At 51.6% G+C, this 21,787-nt stretch overlaps 2 protein-coding genes across 2 annotated transcripts; one reads left to right on the top strand and one right to left on the bottom strand.

Annotated features, from left to right (window-relative positions):
• The first annotated feature begins 380 nt into the window (after positions 1 to 380).
• PDZK1IP1 (PDZK1 interacting protein 1) lies at positions 381 to 7,475 on the top strand. The gene is made up of 4 exons (XM_058808220.1): positions 381 to 593; positions 4,327 to 4,435; positions 6,319 to 6,417; positions 6,957 to 7,475. Exons 1-4 carry the CDS (start codon positions 527 to 529, stop codon positions 7,027 to 7,029), a joined length of 348 nt encoding a protein of 115 aa, XP_058664203.1. The 5' UTR covers positions 381 to 526; the 3' UTR covers positions 7,030 to 7,475.
• A 5,758-nt stretch (positions 7,476 to 13,233) lies between these two features.
• Positions 13,234 to 20,322, bottom strand: LOC131559771 (cytochrome P450 4A4-like). The gene is made up of 12 exons (XM_058808219.1): positions 20,052 to 20,322; positions 19,084 to 19,225; positions 18,341 to 18,385; positions 18,129 to 18,256; positions 17,588 to 17,712; positions 17,342 to 17,493; positions 17,031 to 17,137; positions 16,671 to 16,861; positions 16,249 to 16,382; positions 15,761 to 15,825; positions 14,978 to 15,060; positions 13,234 to 14,125 (listed from the first exon to the last, which is right to left on the bottom strand). The coding sequence occupies exons 1-12, from the start codon at positions 20,250 to 20,252 to the stop codon at positions 13,957 to 13,959; spliced, it is 1,542 nt and encodes a 513-aa protein (XP_058664202.1). The 5' UTR covers positions 20,253 to 20,322; the 3' UTR covers positions 13,234 to 13,956.
• Positions 20,323 to 21,787: the final 1,465 nt, after the last annotated feature.

The raw sequence follows: 21,787 nt of genomic DNA, 5'->3' as shown, positions 1-21,787 counted from the left end.
GAACAGTTTTACCTACCTGGGTCTCGTTTTTTCCCTCCTGGGCCGATGCAAATATTTTGTGCCTGAGTTGCCTCCCACGCCCCACCTAAGGGGACTGTCAGGTTCAAGTCACCGCGCCCCGAATTCCCCTGCGGCTGCGGCGGGACAGGGCGAAGAGGCGCCTCCTTCCCGCAGCAGGATTTGAATAACCAGGTGAGAGCATCGGCCTTCCTCCTCGGGGCGTTTGATAATTGACCAGGCGCTCATTCCTGCGGCAGGGCTCTGTGCCCGGCTCTCCGTGCCCGGCTCTCCCTTCCCAGCTCTGCCTGCCCGCCTCTCCTTGCCCGGCTTCGTACCCGTGCCCTGCTCTGTGCCTGGGTCTCCTGCTCTGCTCTCCCTGCCCTGCTCTGCCTTCCCGGCTCTTTGTGCCCGGCTCTCCGTGCCCTGCTCTCCGTGCCCTGCTGTCCCTGCCCTGCTCTCCCTGCTCAGCTCTCCCTGCCCTGCTCCGTGCCCGTCTCTCCCTGCACAGCCCGGCCCCGCTGCCACCATGCCCACCCGCTGCCTGCTGCTCCTGGGGCTGCTCCTGCAGCTGCCAGCCGCCTTCTGCCAGCAAGGTAAGGGCCCGACGTCCCGGGAAACAGAGGCAGGGAAAGGCAGCGAGCTCCCGGCAGGTGGGAGCTGCTTGTGGGGGACAAGGGACAACAGTGCTAGGGGAGGGAAAATTCATCCCTGCGTCTTGGGGAGGGAAAATTCATCCCTGCTCCTGCTCCTGGATGGGTGGGTGTTCGTGGGGTTTTGCTGGAGCTGGGATATAGAGACTCCCTACCTGTTTTGCAGAACTGCCACCTGAGGTTTATCTGAGGTGCTTGCACAGAGATAAACTGCTCTGCTTTACCTCTGGCGGGACTGTGCGCTGAGATGAGCAATATGTTTTCTTAAGGCTTTTTTTTCTTTCTTTCTTTTTTCTCACTCTTATCCTTGAGCAAGTGTTGTTCTGGGTTGCTCCCTGAGCTCTCTGATCCTCCTGTTAATCTGTAATTTTGATCATTGCTGAGGAGAGGGAGCAAATATTTTCCTCAGCAAATTGACCTCCTCTTCTCTTCCCAAAGACTTAACAGAGAAACTTCCTGTGCTAGGGTATTATTTTTAGGAAAATCACGAAGGGCTTCTCTAGTGCTAGGAATGATGAGGAGTAATTAAAACTCATCTGGTGCTGCCAAAGTCCCGGAAAATTCTCTCCCTTTTTCTCCTCCTGATGCCCCAGCCCTGACCGCTCTTCCTGTGTTTGTTTACCAGCTTGCCAACAATTGAACAGACTGGAGTGTCTATTGTCAGCAGGGTTGAAAGTTTTGCTTGGAAAGAGTAAAGAAAAAAAAATCCTTTAATGAGGATTCAGATCCTGGCACAGCTTCCTTAGACAGCAGAAAAGACAGGCCAGCCAAAGCTTTCCAAACACTCAGAGAAGATGCATTAAAAAGCAGGTCTGTGTCTTCAAATTAGCTGTTGAGTGTGGAAATGGAATTGCAACAAGTGCACAGGTTTATTTTGGCACCGGCACTTCCCTTGGTCTGGTTTGTAGCTGCAGATGTGAGGAGACACATCTGCCAGGGCTGCATATTCCACACTGCTTAGCTTGGCTTCAGAGATCGTGTTTGTGGGGGAAAACCCCATCATTACCACGGGGAAACACAGAGAGGAGGTGGCAGAGCCCGAGGGACAGGCTGGCCCAGGAGGGGCACCCCGGGTGAGGCATTTTTCCGGGAACACAGCCCTGTTTCCACAGGTGAGACTCATCTTTTCAGCCATCCCTCCCGGCAGGGCAGCAAGGTGTGCTGCTGGTGGGACTGCGGCCAGGCAGTGCCCCCGAGGGAGGGCTGGGACCCGAACATTTACTCCCTGAATAGATCCTATCAAGCTCTTGCTCCTGCCTGATCCCCATTCCTCCTTTGTTATGCCCGTGCAAGTTTCCCAGTGGGTACTTCAGCCCAATGCATTTGCCATTCCCCTACCATCCTTATCTCACTCTGCAGCCAGGCCCTACATGATCTCTGGAAGCCAGAAACCCTTGATTTTGGTTTGGTGTTTTCACTCTTGGCTTTGGATGCTCTGGAATCTGGTGGAAGCAGCCACAGGAGTGAGATTTCACTGGCAAAACCATCCAGTACCTCCTGAGCATTGCTCCAAGGAGGTCTGCTACCACTTTTCTTCCCCCCTCCTTTCCTGGGAGATCACGAGATGCAAATTTGGCAGTTTAAGTCATTGCTGACTTCATTCCCTGGCTGCCCTTGAGCTCCCTTAACCCCAGCAAGCAGGAACCTCACAAAGGGCTGGACCTGACCATCCCTCCACCCCCGCCAGGCTTAGGCTGGAAACCCTGGGTCTGGCAGGAAAAATAAACCACAACTAATAAAAAAATGTGGCCAGCAGCCAAGGGCAGAGTGAGGGAGGATGTAGAGTGAGCCAAAATTAAGCCAGCAGGCAATAGGTGTGTTTGGGGCTGCACTCACAGGCATGGTGGGCAGCAGGGCAGGAGCATCTTTGTCCACCAGGTAGGACAGGAGGGGACTGACCCCTGCTCTTCCCCACTGTCACCACCCCTGGCAGCCTGCTGATCCAGTGGTATTTCAGTGGAAACACGCTGATACAAGAGGGAATTTCTGTCTGAGCTCCTCCTGCTTTAGTTTCTGCCCTGGGACCTTGCAGAAACACAACAAATGTCTCTGTGGGGAGAGGGGAATGAGAGATGCTACTCAGGGCTGTTCTCACAGCCCCTTGCCCAGCAGTGCTACTGCTCTCCAGACTGGCACTGCTGGTGACTCAGCTGGCCAGGCTGATTGCACTCCCAAGAGGAAAAAAAAAAGCTGTGTTTTGGGGGTTGAGGTTTGCTGTTGTTTTATTTTTTATTTTTAATTTAAAAGTCTCTTGTAGTAAAGACTCCAGGAGCTGGGGATGCTACCAAAGGACAGTCTCCCTCCCCAAAATCAGAAGGAGGAGAGGAGAGCTGTTAGCAGCAGAGCCAGCGTGAAGCTGGCTGTGGGATATGAGTTGGCACGTGTGGAGCACGCAGCCTGCTCTTACTACTGCTAGTAAAGATTATTTTCTGCTTATAGCAGAGGTTGTCTCCTGTGAGAGAGAGGGAGTGCTCAGTGTAGAGTTCCTGAGGGAGACTGAAGCATCCACTGCTCATCCTGGGGCAGCTGAGCCTTGCAGTGTCCCTGGCTGGCTCTGAGTGTCCTGAGGCTGCTGCTGGGGCTGGCAGGTGTCACCCTGCACCTGCCCCTGCAGAGGGACCAGGGCATGTGCAGGGGTTGCTGCTTTGATCAGCAGGTGAGGAAAAGCTGGGGCTGAGTAAATGGTAATTAAATCTCAAAGGCTGTGTGGACAAGGTGTGCTTTAGTGCTGATGTGATGGCACTTAAGGATGAGTTTGACTACCTTCAATGCTCCATTGTCCAAAATCCAGTGGGAGGCAAGGAGCAGCCATCCCAGCAAGGGCTGGGACAAGGTTTCCTCCTCTCACTGCCTGCCCTTGCATCCTGCCCACATCCAGGAATGTGTCTCACAGCCTTCCCACCCATGGCTGGATTCCTGCTTAGGTCTGGATAGAGAAGAATGAACCTGTCAGTCTGTTCCATCCCTGGGGTAAAAATGGGGCCATCCCAGCCAGCTCCCAGACCCCCACTCTCCACCCCAATGCTGCCTGGGCCTCCGCCAGCCCCTCCTTTTCCTTGTGCTGAGGTTATTCCTCTGAATGCCTCAGCCTTCCATTTCTGTCATGAATCATTTGCTGCTCTAGAAATTTGTTAGATGGTGCATTTTACCAAAATTCACAATGACAACTTTTTGCTGTGGGAGTAGCAACCAAACCTTACACTCTCCCTATTATGGAGTCCTTATTTTACTGGTCAGTATTTGGAAAATATCCCAGGAATGGTGTCTGTGGCATCTGGGGACAGAGAATAAGCAGTTTGCTGAAACCTTTCTGCCTTCCTTTGGCAAACATTCTCCTTCTCTCCCTTCCTCCATGTCCCCCAGGCTTTTCTCCCCCTGCACAGGGTCACCAGCCCCCCAAGGTGCGTGTTTATATATTTGTATGTGGATGTCAGTGTATATGAGACCCCAGAGCTGCCAGGCACCACACTCCACATGCAAACACCAGTGAAAACTCTGTTAATTGTACTTTATTTCATTGCTATCACCCAGGTGAGCCTGCCTGAACCCACAGCAACGTTCTGCTCAGATTTCCAGGATCAAGCTCTCATCTGGAGGTTGCTGAAGCTTCATGGGAGGAGCTGGGCAGATGAGGCTGAGGATGAATGTCTAACCCTGTCCTGTTCTCTCCCTGCAGCCCGGGGCAGCCTCCAGCCGTGGTCACAGGGCGTCATCGCAGTGGTTGTGTTCCTAGTCCTGGTGGCCATCGCTTTTGTGGTCAACAGGTTCTGGTGTAAGGACAAAGTGTAAGTGTGGGAGGTGGCTCTGAGCTGGGCTGAGCTGCACGTGTCCCTTCCAGCAGCCTCTGTGCTGTGCCAGCACTGGGAACACTGTGCTTGCTGTGCTGGAGATGGGCTGGGAGAGCAAAGACTCCCTGTCCTCATCTCCCTGTCCTTGCGTCCCTGTCCTGGTCTCTGATCCCTGTTACTGATTGCCAGGTGGGAGCTTGCACCGTAAAAATGCTGCCATGAGGAAAGAAAGCACTGGGCTGGGAATGGCAAAGCTGTGGCATCGTGGCTGGATCACATGGGAATGTGTTCAGGGACCTGGCCCAGCCTGGTTTTCTGTGGCTTTTGGGTTTGCAGCTCCCATGTGCCTTATATCCATGGGATAACAAGCCTGAGCCAGCCTTTTTTTTTGCAAAGCAGACAGAGCCAAGTTGTGAGAACACACTGAGAGGAGCTGGGGGAAAAGGGAGGTAGTGGCACTGGTAGTACCTCCACCTGGAGCCCATGGCACAGGCAAATGTGGTGTCTTTCTTCATCTGAAAAAGGCTCTGTGGTATGGGTTAACTCCTGCCTTGGCCAAGCAGTCACAGGCTGCTGCTCCTGCTCGGTGAGCAAGGCCAGCTGGCTAAGTTGTAGTAATCTGATCTTGAACCTGAGCCCAAAGGCAACAGGGGATGAAGAACAAAAGCACCCACATATGTTTCCTGGTCCCTCTGCACTGGTGGGTTTGCTTTAGGCTGGAATCTTCTTGCTCCTGTATGTTCCTGCAGCCTCTCCAGGCTGGGGAGGTGGGCAGCTGGTTTACACTCTGAGCATCAGCAGGTTAGCTTTAGCCCCAGAGATGTTTTAAGCAGACCCCTTTGGGATGCATTCTGGGCCAATGCATGATACAACGTGTGTGTATATATATATATATATATATTTATATGGTCTGATTTGCCACTGTGGTCTTTGTTTCCAAAGAGGAACCTTTGTCCTCACACTGAAGGAACCCTCAGCCCATGAAGTGGCAGGCAGGGGTGGTGTTTCCCACTGCTGCCTGTGGCTGGCTGCCTTCTCCCAGCCTGGAGGCAGAGGATGCTGAGGAGGGCTTGAGGAGGGAAGGTGCCTTGTTTTAATTAATCTGGCCTTTCTTCAGAAGAGCAGCAGCAAGGCTCGGCAGCCTGGAGCCCTGCCAGCTCTGTGCTGTCACTGTGACAGCAGCTATCAGCTCGAGCCACTGCCTGTTTGTGCCAGGCTGTTCCTTGGAAAAGCCTCTTGAATTGCTGTTGGGCAAGGGCTGGAGGAGGCAGGGCCGTGCAGGTAGGGTGGACCTGCACCCACCCTCTGCTGCTAAATCCCCCAGTGCTGCTCAGGCTACAGCTCACTCCAGAGCTTTTGGAGTCGGGCTCCAAACACCCCATCCCTGCCCAGTGGATCCTTCTGCAAGCCATCCAGGCTCACTGTTGAGAGAGAGCAGCTCAGCTTTGCTCTCAAGGATGTGCACAAGGACAGCCTTCCTGCTCCAGGCCTGAGGCACCAGCGGAGCCCTGACTGCTCTCTCTGTGTCCATCGAGATCCACAGGGACTGTTTTGTAACAGATTACACAGAAGTAGACTGGAAAAACCAGTCAGCAGGAGGAAACAATCCCAGGTATTGACAATGAGTCCTGCTGACTGCCAGCACGGTGCTGGGAGTCACTGCTGCAGAGACAGGGCTGGCACTTGGCACAGCCTCTGCCAGCCTGCAGGGAGGGTGTTCCTCCTTGTCCTTCTGCTGGGAAGGAGGCTGAGCAGGGTGTGTGAGGACAGAATCACATCCAGGTCGTTTATTGTCTCTGTGGTGTCACCAGCAGTAAGGGACTGCTCCCCTGCATGGCTCCTTTGCTGCTCCTGCAAACTCCTCTCTTCCCTCCCTGCAGGGAAAGTGCTGAGAACGTGGTGAGTGTGGAGGACAAGCCAGATGCTGTCACGTCCAATGGCCATGAGGGGAGATACGTATCAGCTGCAGCTGACTTCAGGTGAAGGACCTGCTAAGACTTCTTCCCCTTGGCTCCCAGGCTCTGCTCTGTTCCCCTGGGGACAGCTCAGACATGCAGAGCTGTGGTCTCACCCACTCAGGGTCCTACACGTCCCATACACCTGTTTCTGGGGCTTTTAACCTTTCCAGGGGCTAAGCCCAAGGCAGTGAGGGAGTATCCCCTTCTCCCTCATCTCTCCCTATCCCTGCATCTGAGCCCCACAATCCATCCAGCACCTCACAACCTGCTACGCCACATTTTTCTTGTGCTACATCACAGCTTTCCAACAGAGGAAACCACCAAAAGTGACCACCAGTCACCACATGGATGGTGACAGCCAAAACAGCCCTCACTAACAATTAGAGCAGTTCCCACCCCACACTTGGCTCTGATCCTTTCAGGGTGACCCCTCCTGTGGTCCCCATCTCACCCCTCACTCAGAGCACAGCTGGCACCAGCAGGATGAGGGCATCAGTGGGGCTTTGGGGATGCTGGTGTTGGGATTGAGCTCAGCATTGCACTTGTCCCTCTTGGTGCAGGTCCAAAGAGAACCAGCATGCCTACGAGAACACTGTGGAGCCTGAGGAGAAGGTGATCACCACAGCCATGTAGCAGCACCCACCACCCTCCTCTGCCCTCGATCCACTCCCGCTGCTGTGATGGGCATTTCCACAGAGACCCTCTGCACTGGCACCCCTGGGACTGAGGGGCCCTGGCCTCTCCACAGCACCACCACCTCCTGATCTTCTCCTTTTCCACCTGTGGGACATGCTCTTGTCCCCCTTGGGCTGGTGTCCACCTGGGCATCAGTCCTCAGGACAGGTCTGGAGGTGCCACCTCTCCTGCCTGGTGGTCACCCCGCGAGGTTGTCCCAAGTCCCAGGAGGGTGTTGACCTGTTCAAGACACAGAGGGGATCCTGCTGAATGCCTGGGACATCCCCACACTCCCAGCTGTCCTCCAGGGAGCTGCTGAAGGAAAACCTGCTCTTTTCTCCCCAGTTCACCCTCCTTTTTATGACCTACACCATGCATTTTAATGTCAGAACAAACCTCCCCCTCTGTACATATCTTCCCGGTGAGCAATAAAGAGAATTGTTGCCTATGACAGCAAAGAGGGTCGTTCTGCTAATCAGCCAAAGGATTTCTGGCATCCCACAGCTCTCCCAGCCTTCAGGCAGTTGGGAGAATGAAGGACATCAGGGAATGCTCAGCATTTGGACTGCCCCAGAGCCTCAAAGGGATTTACAGGGCAGTGAGAGCATCATTCCCCTCTGTTTGCCAGGTGGGGTTACTGAGCCACAGAAACAATCCAGCACTTCTCAGAGCTGCTTAATGGGTGAAAGGCAGCATTCCCTGAATCCCACTGACCCCAGTGTGCAGCCCTACAGCCAACTGGGAGCCATTTCCAGGCTGGAGGCTGTCCATTGATCAGTGCTGCCAGGAAGTGGCTGAGGGCCACTCTGGCCAGTGCTGGCTGTCCTGGGGCAGCTGGCCATGGTGCAACCTGCTCCTGCCAGGCTGCTCATTAACCAGGGCCTGCCTTTTGCTGCGGTGGGGGCAGTGCCAGGGCCACCATGGCAGCAACAAGTGTTTCTAAGCTGTGGCATTTTGAAGATTGAAATGAGAGGCCTCTGATGCTTTGGCCATTCCTGGAGCATGAGTTACTCCAGTGGCATGAAGGGTCCTCTTCCTGACCAGTGAAGAAGGACTCTGCAACCAAGGGCCACCCAGCTGGAGCAGCACTCGGGTGGGAGGTTTATAAGAGGGCATTATTGGCAGCCCCTGGGAGCGAGGTGTTTCTAGGGCTCTGCTGTGCACTCCCCACATGTGAAGGTGCTGATGTCCTGAGCAAGTGGAGACGCAAAAATTCAGGCAGGTGTCTTCCAGTAACAGGTGCCCCACCTCAAAAGGTATTTTCCCTAGAGCCTGAGGTAGGTGAGTATTTTGAAAATGCCCTCAAAGCCTTGGCATTGAGAAATCACAGCTCCCGTTGAGAAATTGGATGGGAGTAGAAGAAAACAGGCAGAAGGGTTAGAGGGGTCAAGCCCTCAGATATGAGGGCAGGATGGCTGCATCCCCACCATCACGTCAGAGCTGTTGCCATCTTCCACCCTCCCTTGGGTAGCTGGAGGCTGAGCCAGCCCCAGGCTGGGTCCTGGAGCACCCCAGCTCTGTCCTGATGGATGCTGCTACCTGACTCTCCTCTCACAGGTGCCAAACATCACGTGGGTTTGGAGCAAACCAAGCTCCCCAAGGTTCAGTGGTACTGCTGCTCTCAGCAGGGTTTAAGGGTTAGTCATTGCCTGCTTCTGCCCTGTCAGCACTTGGGCTGGGGGTGTGGCAAGAGGAAGGGAATCCATTAATTTTTTACCTGTCAGTGGCAAAAGAGGTGAACAATGTCATCCTTATAATGAGTAACAACAGGAGTTCATTCCCTGACCTGTGTACACAGTGAATGTGTGACAGATGCCTGAGCTGCTCACCCTGCAATGCCTGGATGTGGGGTTGGAGTGCAGGTGTGCTCAGAGGGTCTCAGTGTCCCTTTCCCCACGGACCCCTGGCATGGCTGTGAGTCTGAGCAAGGACAAGGCTTCACTGCTGGGCTTGCCCAGGAGCTTCCCTGCTTGTTCTTATCACAGCCAATGCCCCTTTGGAGTTCCCTTCCCTGGGGAAAGCACCCTGTGCAGGGGCCAGTGCTATGTCCTAGCAGGATCTCACTTCTGCACTGCCTCAGTTTCCCCTATCTGTGTGAAGCAGAAGCTGAGGCTGACTGAAGCTGCCTTCCCTCGAGCTGAGCAGTCGCTCGCAGACGCTTCTCGGTGTGATCCTAAAAAGAACAAAAGGGAGCGAGCATAAATGAAATTTATTGTTGGAAAATCTTAATTAGATTTTAAGCCCCAAAGGGAGAAAAGTGAGGTATTATCTGACACAGCTAATGAGTGTTAAGGGTCCATTGTTATATTTCTTGTTTACCTTTCTGTGCTGGCTGATACAGCCCAGATCCTCGTCTGTACTGCCATAATTAGGATATCTCATCTCTTGCTGATAGGGTCGGGATGCTCTTTAAGGCACAATGCTGTCTCATGCCTCCCTGGCAGGATGAGCGTGATTGGGAAGACAACTTCTGGTGTTCCAGTGCTCGTGCCTTCCACACAGCCCACATGAGCTGGGGAATGTCCTCCAGAGTCTGGGCTCTACCTGAGACCCCCAGGTGAGGAGCACTTCTCACAGCCTCACAGACCTCTCTGAAGGGCCCTAAGCCAACTTGCCCAAGGGCCAAATCCTCCCCAACAACTCTCTCCACACAGCACAGGGGGATGTAGGTGTCCATCACAAGCCTCCCCACACCCACCAGTGAGGGGTAAGGACACCACGAGTGCTCCATCCTTCCTCCCATTCCATATTGCCATTATCTCTGAAGCCTTGGGCTTCAGGAAGATGTCCATGGTTGTGTTCTGCTGCTGACAGGAGCAGAAGATATTCAGGGTGGGGGTTTTTGCATCCTCACTTATTTACAAGGTGTATAATGACCTTTCTTTGGGACCTAGGAGGGTGCAACCCATCTCTTGGAACCACAGATAATGAGATATCTTGTTGGAAGCCACCTTTACTCTGATGCTTCCCCAATCTCTCCTGAGGCTCTCTAGCTATGAGGGCTTGAGATGTTTCAGCTGTAACTGGAGCAGTTTGGGCAGGTGGACACCTATGACACAAATTATCCCAAGGTAGTTTAATTACAGATTTGCTGTATTCAGGTAAACTGCTGCTGCAAGCAGCTCTATCCCTGCACCTGAGCAAACCTGGAGGTTATATCCTGGCCTTGGGCACCTTGACACCCAGGAGGTGTGATTTGGATCTCCAGAGGAAAAAAAGGAGCCTGTCCCACCCCCGTGGTCCTTTGGGTGGGGAAGAATCCCAGCCACCCAGGTGGGATCCAGGAGCACAGCATGGAGGCATGGCTGTGTGTGGGCAAGGGGGCTGCAAAGTTTTTGGTCTCGATTCAAGCCACTGAAAGCCAGAAGAAAAATGCCATCCATTGTTGGTTTATACACCCGTAGTAGCCAAACAAACATCCCCCGAGCCTGTCCTTATCACTTTATTACACCTGCTAGAGTGAATAGATTAAAGAGAATGGGGGAAGGGGGAGAAAGCTGAAGAATCCAGCAGAAAAACTGGGTTTTGGGATTGTTAATTATTCTCTGGGGTCTCTAATCTTTAACTGGCAAACAGCATCACTAACTGTCTTAAAGCCCCTCCTGGAACATCCTGATAATAAGCCATCTGCATGAAGGCACCCCGTTATCTGCCCTCCTCCAGCCGCCTGTGACATGGCTGGAGTGGGAGATAATGGATGTGTGGTGTGTAATAACGACACGTCATTCATGATTATCGGCCTGATACCCAACCTTTTAGCTCCATTGTTTGTGCTTCAAAAAGAAAAAAAAAAAAAAAAAAAAAAAAAAAAAAAAAAAAAAAAAAAAAAGAGAAAATGAAAAGGAGAAGGGAAAAAAGGAAAAGGGAAATTTTTGGTGCTGTGGATTGTGCCGGGGTCCCCGAGGTGTCTCCGTGCCAAAGGGGCTGGCTCTGCCAGCATCTCCCAGAGGGTTTGTGGTACTCGGGAAGGGCTCGCCCTGGATTGGCGGCTGCTGTAGCCATGGTGACGGAGGAGCGAGCTGAGGCAGCGCAGAAATGTCACTGCCTGCCAGGGAGATACTGGGGCAAATGGGCGATTAGATCAGTGTCACTGCCTGCTGCCCCGCTCCTCACACAGCTCCTCGGCTGCTCTCCCAGCCGTTTGGGCTGCCTTGGCAGAGGAGGTTATCTTGTACAAGCTGCTGTCCAGAAACTGCCACCGTTTGAAGGTGGGGACATGTTTGTGCTGCTCAGTTTGACCTGGCTAAGCTGAAAACTGGAAGAGTTTTCTCCATTAGGGCTTCACGGTGCATCGGTGCTGTGAGATCTTCCCTCAAAAGCTTTGGCCCTTCAAACTGCAAACCTGGTTTAAGCATGATTCTTAACAGGAAGAGATTTTAAAGTGTTTGGCTCTGCTTGCCTCAATTACTGTCACAGCTGCCTGGAATAACAATCCATTTTTGCATCAAAAATGTCAGCAGTTTCTCCTCTCTCTCCCAAGCAGATTACCAAGAGCATTTTCCCTGGAGAAAGTCTCTGCTGGAAATGGTTGGGGTTTGGCCATTCATAAAAATCTAGCAATCAGAAGGACACTTGGAAACCAAATGGGCAGCTTTGGTCATGGCAGTGAATAGGGTGATGGCTCCAAAACCCAGGGCACTGTACAGTTAATGGGGTGGGCAGCAGCTGGGGGTCCTAATCCCAATTCCCAAACCAGGAGATGCTGTAGTGACACCTCTAAGTGTCACCAGGTTTCTTTTGGAGCCCACCACCAGGAGACTGGGATGGGTCTTTGTGGCCAAGGGAACCCAAAGCTTGTTTCTTGGACCACCTGGAGAGTACATGAGCAGAGCTTCAGGGTGGTTTGCCTCTTCTCAGATGGGTGGCTGAAATGCCTGACAAATAAGATTTTTCAGTAACAAAAAGGTGTTTTTAAACCACTGCCCTCTGAAGGCCTGGCTGTGCTGGAGCTGGGGAGGAGGACAGCAGGAGTCTGACCTTTCAGACCTGAGCCCACCAGGGTTTCCAGGATGGTGGCACTGGCATCTGCACAACCTGCCCCCAGCCTCCCTCTGAGGGTGAGAAGGGGAGGGTTGGGAGAAGAGGAACTTGGTCTTCATCTGCCTTGCAAAATAAATACAAACTGCACCTTGCTGGTTAACGTCAGCATCCCTGTCCCTTTTGGTACCCACATAGCTAAAACAAAGGTGTGGATCCAGCCCGAGGAGAGTTTTGTTTCTCCAACTGAGGATGCAGCAGCAGCAGAGATGGGGAGCAGGAGGGCTGCAGGAGTTCAGTAGATGGGGAGATGCTCAGGTTTGTCTGTCCTGATCTAGCCATCAGCAGAGAGCTGCTCAGGCAAACAGACAGGCAGACAGACATGGTTTGGATGTGTTGGTGATGCCAGTGCTGGGGGTGGAAGCTGCACAGCCTTGTCTGTCTCAGTGTCATGGCACCCATGCAGGCCTTGGTGCCTCAGTGTCCCCTGCTGCCCGCTGAGTGCCTGAGCCCTCACAGTGACAAACTTCCCCTGAGCTCTGGGTAATGCCCAGACCCACGGGGGACTCTGACAGAGTGGCTGCGGAGGGTGGGGACAGGGACAGGACACATCCCCTGCCTTGCTGGGCCTGGCCCTGCTGCCTGCCAGGCCCGGGGGTTTTGCCAGGGGCCTGGGAGGATTTTTCTGTGTCTCCCACTGCCACCTACTGATCCATTGCACACCCTGGGCCTGCAGGTCACCCACAGTCCCACACCTGGGCTGGTGCTGGGGAAAGGCTCCCTGTACCCCCACAACAAACCCAATTCCAGTGCTCACCTTGGGCCACCCTGGAACTGAGCAGTAAGTTCTCAGTCTCTGCAGGACAGGGTTTGAGGCAGACTCACATCTCCTCTTGTTTTATTTTGCAAGGCGACTTTGTTCTTACCACCAGCAGTTTTGTGGTATTTCTGTTTTGCTTTGTTTGAGCACAGATCATTTCAGTTGTTTCCTTACTGGAAACGCCTGGAGTCACAGGTGAGGTGATGGATGGTGTGGGATCTGTGGAAACAGGCTCAACAGGGTGCATGGAAACACTGCTTGTGGCTTGGGAAAGCACTGACAGCCCTGCACAGCCTTGCCTCTGGCTTGCTGGGCCTCCTCTTGCGCCCTGCTGGGCCCCCAAATGCAAAGGAAGCCAAAGTCACGCTTGGAGCTCATCCCCACAAGGCTTTATTTTCATGTCAGAGAGGAGAACAATGCTGACCACACTGTTTCCAGTGTGCCAAGTGCATCCTCAGGTTAGCTGGTGGCATTTTCTGTGCTGCCTGCTGAGCGCCCTCAGCTCAAGGAAGTTCAGCGCCGGGGCAGAAAAGAACCAGAAGGATTCACCTCCATAATGGTGGGCACAGTGCCAGCCCCAGAGCAGGAATTGTTGGGAGGGAGGTGTGGGGATGCAGGGAGGGCCCTCCTGGCCTGGCACACCCAGGCTGGAGGCAGGGCAGGGGCTGTGCCCAGGCTTTAGGCATCCCTGCAAACCAGGCTGGGTGTTGGTCACTGCCAAGCCCAGTGGGGAGCTGACAATGGGACAAATCTACAGGCAGGGGACAGCAGTCCTGTCAGGGAGTGTGTGAGGGTGGGTTGGAGATAAGGAGATGAGCAGGACAGGGAGGATGCTCCTGGAGGTGAAAGATGAGCCACAGCAATGCTGTGGAACCCCCTTAGCAGCGCTGCTCTCCTGGCAAGGAGGGGAACTGAACCTGCTGGGTTTGGTGTTTGTGGGCTCAGCGAGCCCCTCTGGATGATAGTAGGACAGGGGTTAATGTGGGAGAGCTCCACTGTGGGTCTGTTTGGTGATCTCCTCTTAAACATCTGGGTGGAGGGTGTCCCTTGGGAGAGGTCTTGCCTCCCTGCCATGGTACCCTGTGGGATCAGATGACCTTCTTCAAATGCAGGTGTATCCCATTGCTGGACCTGAGGACGATCTGTGGTATCATTATGGGAAGCTTGGATGGGTCTGGATAGAGCTCGAAGCGCTGCAGGGTCAAGGCCAGGGCCACCTTCAGCTCATTCATGGCAAACTGCTGCCCAATGCAGTTCCTGCAGGGAGGGGACACGTGCTCTGATTGCTGCCTTTGTCCCCAGCCACCCCCGAGCTGGACTCACCCCATGTGAGAGCTGGGGCACCTCCAGCTCCTGTGAGGATAACACTAGAGCTTATCTAGTAAGCCCCTGATGCATTTATTTTATTTATTTTATTATTAATTAATTTTATTTAATTTTTAAAATAAATATTTATTTATTTTTATTATCTATTTATTTAATTGCTTTATTTATTTTATTAATTTTTGTTATTAAATATTTATTTTATTTTAAAAAAGAAATTTATTTATTTTATTATTAAATAAATCTAATAATTTATTTATTTTTATTATTATTTTTTATTATTAAACATTGGAAAGTTATGAGACTGAGAGAACAGGGGTTTGCTTCACTAGGAAGTGCAGCCAGGAGCCAGCTAAAAGCCCAGACACTTCCAAAAGGACATTTCTGGCTCTGTGAGGTGATCCTCTTGCAAGCTACTGTCACCTCAGTATCCTACATCTGTCTATTGATACAGCATGGACCCATGAAGACTTGGCCCCCTTGGCTTTGAGGCACTCTGGGACTCACCCCTAAACAAGGGACTGGTGTTCCCAATGCAGGCAACAGAAAATCTAAACATCTCCACAAAGCTACAGGAAAAAATGTGTGAAATCCTACAGTGACCACAGAGCTGATGGAGCATGGAAATCCTATTAGAGGAGATGCTGTTAGGGAAAGCCTGCTTGAGCTGGCCAAGCCAGCCTGACTTGTGGAGACTGAGGGGGGATTGGCCTTAGGAGCTCACATCTGAGCTAGGTCTCACATGCAAGGCAGCCTGAGAGGAAGGAGAGGGATGAAGGATCTCACCTGGATCCAGCAGAGAAGGGCAGGAAAGCGTGGGAGTGCCTCTGTGCTGACTTCTCTGGAGAAAACCTCAGGGGATCAAAAACCTGTGGGAGCAACAAATACCATCTGGTCAGTGTTTGGTGTGATCTGAGCAGCACCAAGCTCTTCTCTGGTGCCCAGGTTAGGGCTGGATGTGGCCTCTGCTCCTGCTGGGGAAGCTGCAGATGATCTGCAGTCTACCTCTGCAGTCACCTCTCTGCAAAGCCACTGAGTGGATCTTCCCCTCAGACATGCCCAGGTCACTCACTACAATGCCCAAGGTGCCTGCAGTTGTTTTCTCATCCATGGCAGCAAGGATCAAGCCAGGATCCCTCCATTCCAGAGATGCCTGATCCTGGTTCTCCAGACAGCCTCGAGACAGGCAGCTATGCAGCCTTCTTCAAACTTTCCAGTTATTTCCTGAAGCCTCTAAAATATCATCTTCAAATCACACACTCTCTTGTGGGGCTTGGGGCTTGTCATACCATTCTAAGTGTGTGCAGGGCAGCTGGAAAGCTGCCAGAGCATCTCTGTGTCCCCATGCGCAAAGGGAGACTGTTGAACACCCTTTCCCAGCCCTTTGTCACATTCAAAGCCTTTGGGGTGTTTGGTAACTCGATTGAACTTTGTATTTAGATGTGGACTGTTGGAATTACAAGGGAAAATGAAACAACATAGTAGAGAGGCACGGGCTGCCTTCTTCAAGGGGAGTGGGTGTCTGGGCTCAGAGACCATCCTCCCTTTCTTGTTATCAAGGTGAAATACCTCAGGGTCCTCCCACACATCCTGGTTCCTGTGAATAGCAAATATGCTCAATCCAACCTGGCAGCCTGTAAAAGAAAAGTGAGGAAAAGCTCATGACAGCTCAGAGTCAAAATGCAGGAGAGGTGTTTTGGGATGCTCTCCCTCCTTGGGCTCTGCAGGTGCTGTTGCAGGAGATCTGGCAGGGATCTCCTGAACATTTCACACATCAAAAACAAAGACCTCAGAGCTGGGTCCCCTTTTGTCTATCAGTGTGTCACTTTCACTTGGCCAGGAACAACACTCCACAATCCCCTCTGAGCTCTGGAGCACATCTTGGACTCTGTCTGGCCACCCTTTCCAGGCTCACTGTGGCAGCAAGCTGTGGTAGCTCCATACAGCTACAGGAGAGAGAGAAGGGAGTCTGGAAGACCCTCCAGCCCCTCCACACAGAGCAAGGAAGGCCCCCTTGTCACAGACAGCAACATGAAGGAGGGACAAACTCAACAGACCTGCTGGCAAGCTGCGTCCATCAGGAAATGTCACGGGTTTGGAGAGCTCTCGGGACACACCAGGAACGGGTGGGAACAGGCGTAAGCTCTCTTTGATGCACATCGTGGTGTAGGTCATCTTCCCAAGATCCTCCCTGAAAGCAAACTTGCTGAGCATGCACTCAATCCCTTTGTCTGTGTCATTGACAAAGGTGTTACTGGTCTGTCCCAGTACAGACCCCTAAGGGAAACCTCTTGTCACTGATCTGGACAATTGGCCACCACCCACTGGGTGCCACCTTCCAAACAATTCCTCAACTACTGAAAGTCCACCCATCAAATCCTTCTCCCACCAATTTAGAGAGAAGAATGTTGGGGGGAACAAGACCTTCAAGGGTAAATTAAAAGAGTTCAAGATGAAGGAGTAAGAAGTCCTAGCTCACCACTCAATGGTGTCTCTGTCCCCCAGGATGCCCTGGATCTCCTCCCTGCAGCGCTGCTGGTGCTCAGGGTGCAGTGACATGCAGTAGAAGAGCCAGGAGATGCCACTGGCTGTTGTGTCATGGCCCTCAAACATGAAGGTGTCCACCTCAGCACGCAGGTCCTCATCAGACAGCCCAACTCCATTCTCATCCTAAGAAAGAGGAGAGCATGTCATTCCCAAGCACGCAGGTCTTTTGTTTTTATACCCAAAGGACTTGTATGATTTGGTGTCTCTTGTGCTCCCCTTCTTGTGCTGATGCCCCCTCAGTGCCACACAGTTCTGTTCTTTGGCATTTGGTGCAATCATCTCAAACATTTACCTTGCTACAAAGCAGAATGTCCAGAAAATCCAGGTGCTTCTTCTTCTGGATCTTTTCAAGCTCCTTCTCATTGGAGAGCAACATCTTTCTTTCTTTTATTACCTGATCTGCACAGAGGAGAGATCAGATCTGTGCATCCTGTCCCTCCAGAGCACCCTCATGTGCTTGGCTGCTCGGCCATCAGCTTGGACTCTGTTTAAGGTGTGACCCTCTGGCCAGTCCATGCTGTAACCCCACTCTGAGCCACTCCAGGGGCAAGTGGCAGAGAGGTTCAGCTGGGAGACAGGGCTGGGAGAAAGGGGCAGGAATACCTGTGTGGGTGTGGGCCAGCTTGCAGGCATCCTGAAACGCGCGGCCATTGTGAGTGAAGTCGTAGAAGAAAACCTTGAAGGGAAAATTCCGGATCCTATTGCTCAGGAGGTAGCTGAGGTCAAAAACAGCTCTAATATAATAGTGGGAGTCGCTGTAAGGAGACCGAGGGCAAAGCTGGTGTTAGCAAAATGAGTGGTGAAACAGGAGCGCTCGCTTTCCCAGGGTTTGGAAACTAAGGCACCGACCTCTGAGTCTGACAGTTGGAATTAAAGCTGAAGGCACATTTCATGATGCTGTCTAGTGTCATCAAGCTGACATCCTGAAAGAGCTCCACTGACCTCCTCTCTGTGATCCTCTTGTCCCATTTATCCTGGAGGAAGAGCCAGGGTAAGGAGAGACCGGCCACCATCTGTGGTCAGGTCATATTTTCCTGTCCTTCTTCCCAGATCCACACTGCTAATTGCTTTCTTTTCTGGAAGCAGAGGGCCTAGCTCATGACACATTCTGTGAACCTAATCTAACTCTCTGTGCACTTCTTTTCCCAGGTATGAAAGGATGCACATCAGGGTATGAAAGGATATCCTTACAGTAGTTGATTTTATTGGCAAACAAAGAGAAAGAATAAGTGGAAGGTCCAAAGGAAGGTGAGGAGAGCAATTTTAGAACTCTAAAACTACTCCAAAAATTCAGTGAAAGTACAAACTCTCTAAGCGCTGTCTCTTTCTCTTACTCATTTTTTATTTTCACTGTTTCACTGATGAAAGTGGCAGGAGTGGGAATTCTTACCAGCATCACTTTGACTGAGTCTGACATCAGGGTCACGTAAGATTTCAGCACGTCGTAGTGAAAGGCTGGGGTGATCATCTTCCTGTGCTGGAACCATTTGCTTCCTTCCAAGATCAGCAGCCCCTTCCCTGAAGCACAAAGAGCAAAGGCACAATCAGCTCCTGCAGGCTCTGATCACAGCTCTGACAGCCTCAATACTGCTTTTGCCTTACCAATCCAGGGAACTAGGAGTTTGTAGACTGTACTAGCCTTGGGATCTGTAAAATGGAACAAATATCAGAAATCTATTATTAACTGATGAATTCAACACAACCAAAGAGAAAATTCAGGATAAAATTGCATTAGATTTTGCCCTCTAAATCATATGATAGAATTAATCTCATTTAAATACTGTACCACCAGAGGTAAGAGTTTAAAAGTGCTCGTCTACAATTATGGCTGCAGTGGACTTGAAAAAACAGGGAAAGTTAGAACACGAAAATGTGTGTGGAAAAGAAACAGCCATGGCAAATTCCAAAACTGAGAACAATGGATGGAATGGGAGTTACTGGGGAAGGCCTTGTATGTACCACTGATATGATGCACAGAAGGGAGCAGATGGGAAGACTTAAGAGACTTCTGAGAGACATTACCATGGCAGTTTACACTTTTTACAGAGTTTACTGGGAAGTACAACTATTGTGGTGGTAGAAGCCATAAGAGACAGTAAGACAGATGACCCTCAAACTGGGAACTGACAGGAAACTGGAAGGAACAGGCACCTGGTCTCTGTTTTGCACAGGAATACACACTGCTCCATGAAACCTGGGGCAGCCTGGGAGTGTGTGAAGAGGAGCAAAAGAATTGCAATAGCTCTGAAGGAAGCTGGCAGAGAGGATAACTCCAGGCAAGTTTCCCAATATTTTCTTGGTAAGAAAGTGTCAAAGACTTCTCAGAACTGGAGGCAGAGACTCACCTGCTCGGCCAAGTATGGTTTTGGCATATTCAGGATGGTGAATGATTATAGACGGCAGGATTGGTCCAAACCATCTGGGAAAGGCATGGGGATATTCTTCTCCCCATGACACTACTTGGTGTAAAAAATTTTCAGATTTTAACTGCAATGAGAGTTAATCAGGGATTAATAATGGCAGAAAAAGAGGGGCATGCCAGGGAGAGCAGAATTGTCTATTGGGAAATGAAGGAAGAGTGGGTGGACTTGCCACACAGGGGCTTTTATGCTGCAGGTGGAGGAGGGGATGAGCATTAAAAGGGACTGTGCACAAGAGGAAAAGCTGCCTGAGCCACCAAATCCCTGCAGCACAAGAAAGTTCCATGGAGAGTCCCTTGCTGGGCTGGTGGTATCTGAGACACCTTGGGATGGCCTGGGCTTGGAGCAGCTCCGTGTTGCACTTGGGGGCTGCAGCTGGCACAGGATGTCTGGTGGACAGGCCAGGAGGACCAAGGTTGTTTCACCCCTGATTCCCAATTTCAGCAGTGCAAGGTGGGCATGCAGTGTGAAAAAGCAAAGCATCTGCACTATAGCCTGGTGAAAATGGCTGCATTAAAACACCCTGCCTTTGTGGCCATGTCTTCCTCAGCAGCTATAGGGTAAGACACTCCTTTTGGTAGAAGGTTTAATGTAGCAAAGAGACAATAATTATGATTGCTCATATTTAAATAACTTTATGGAAATCCCATGACTCTTTATTTAACAACATGATTGAAAAAACATGATTTTTTTTGCTAAATGATGCACACCACATATCCAGCACCTTTTCCTCCTGCCCTGCAGAAGCCTTGGCATTCCCTGCACAGAAGTTCTCTCCTGTAGGAAGAGACAGGAGCAGGGCACATGCACACCCCATCCAGGCCTTCTCCATCCTGACTGACACCTTGCACAGCTGGAACAAACCCACCCTGGCTGGGCCCAGCTATCCTTACCAGGTGATTGTGGCCATAGAGCCAGTGTTTCGGGGGGCCAGGGAATGCCTCCAGAGCTTTGATGAGCTTCTTCCTCTCCCAGTAGAACTGGAGCACCTTCAGCAGCACAAAGGTTACACCAAGCAGCACAGACAGTTGCAGGATGGCAGCAGAGGGTCTGGTTATGTTGTCCAGCAGAGATGCCATGCTGTTCCCAAACATTGCCTTGTCCTGCCTGTTTCTCACCTGCTCCTCTCACACCCGAGCCAGGTGCAGGTAAAAATCCTCTCTGTCCTCCTCTGCAGGAGCTGAGCGTGGTGAAGCGGAGCTGGCAGCAATTTATAGCCGCTGGAACATCAGGGCAAACATTGCGTCAGCACGGCCGGCAGCCTGTGCACCCAGTCCCCCTTTGACCTGCTTCCTGCAGCCTGCCCCTGCAGCCTGGAGAACAGCCAGCCCCTGAACATTCCCTGCTTTTGCTGAAGCCCCAGCAGCGCTGTCACACCCACCCAAGTGGGAACCCAGTGCATCCCTCTGGCTGTCCAGGATGGCCAGAAACCCTGCCAGGGGGCTCAGAAGCCCTGGCACAGAGCCCAGAACACCTGTGGGTTTGATTATGACCCGTGGAGCAAATTACCAACCTTAGATGAGGATCAGCAAGCCACAACAGTTTAGGTAGAATAACAGTGAAGTTATCATGGGGTGGAAAAGTAGATTTTGGGGTTTCTAGAATGGAGATCCAGGGGGCAAGATGGAGGGATCTGGGCATGTCCAGCCTTTCTGCTTCTTCTTGACCTCCATCTTCTGCTGTGATGCTGGCAATTACAGATTGGTTTAGAGTAGAAGCTCACTGTCTAGTATAGGTGACAGGTATTGGAATGTAATTGTAAAACTTGTATACAGAGTTTTTAGTATAAAGAGGTAACACTACCCTGGGGCAGGCAGAGTGCCTGGAACTGTCCTGCTAGACAGACCTCCGCAGGGCAGGAGAAAAAGTTTTATAGATAAGATACAATGAACAACCTTGAGACCGAGAACTGAAGAGCTCTGACTCATTCTTCAAGCACTGGGCTGGGAAAAGAGACTTTTAACAATCTCAGGGTCACGGTGAGCAGCAAAAGATCCTGAGACACCCACAGCCCTCCATGCCCAGGTGGATGAAGCCAGAGGAGGGAGGAGGTGAGATGCAGGCAGGCTGGGGCTCTGGCTGGGCTCTGTGCTGTCCTCAGAGGGTTCAGGTATAGAAGGTGTTTGTCTGCCCTCTGGAAATGAGAACACACAGGACAGCTCTTCTCCATGAGCCCCCTGCACCTGTGAAAGCAGTGCCCTGCTTGAGTAGGGGTGCTGTCTTGAGCAAAACATACCCTGCTTTGCAATATCTCTGAGATTCAAGAAACTTGCTGAAAATCTACCACTAAGACAATCTTCACTAAAACAAAAACTGTTGGAATTTACTAAAGTACTAGTGGCTGAAGCTCCTTGATGTCAAGAAACTTGAAAGACATTTTAAAACATCAACTTGCATGAGATGGTCGTGAGCCAGAGAATGGGCATCACTCTAGCAGCACACAAGGGATGTGGCCCTGCTCCCCAAGGGCTCCTTCCACAAGCCAGGAGACAAAACTGCTGTCCAGAGGAATCACCATGGCCAGTAGATGAGGCAAGGAGATGAAAAGCTGCAGAGCAGGGAAGTGAGGTAAATGCAGCAAAGTTGAGAGCACATGATGGGGAGGTGTGATGGCAGGGCCATGCTCCCT

Source organism: Ammospiza caudacuta, chromosome 7 (assembly GCF_027887145.1).
Source record: "Ammospiza caudacuta isolate bAmmCau1 chromosome 7, bAmmCau1.pri, whole genome shotgun sequence".
NCBI lineage: Eukaryota > Metazoa > Chordata > Aves > Passeriformes > Passerellidae > Ammospiza > Ammospiza caudacuta.
The sequence above is the reverse complement of the archived record's forward strand: the minus strand, read 5'-3'. Positions and strand labels throughout refer to the sequence as shown.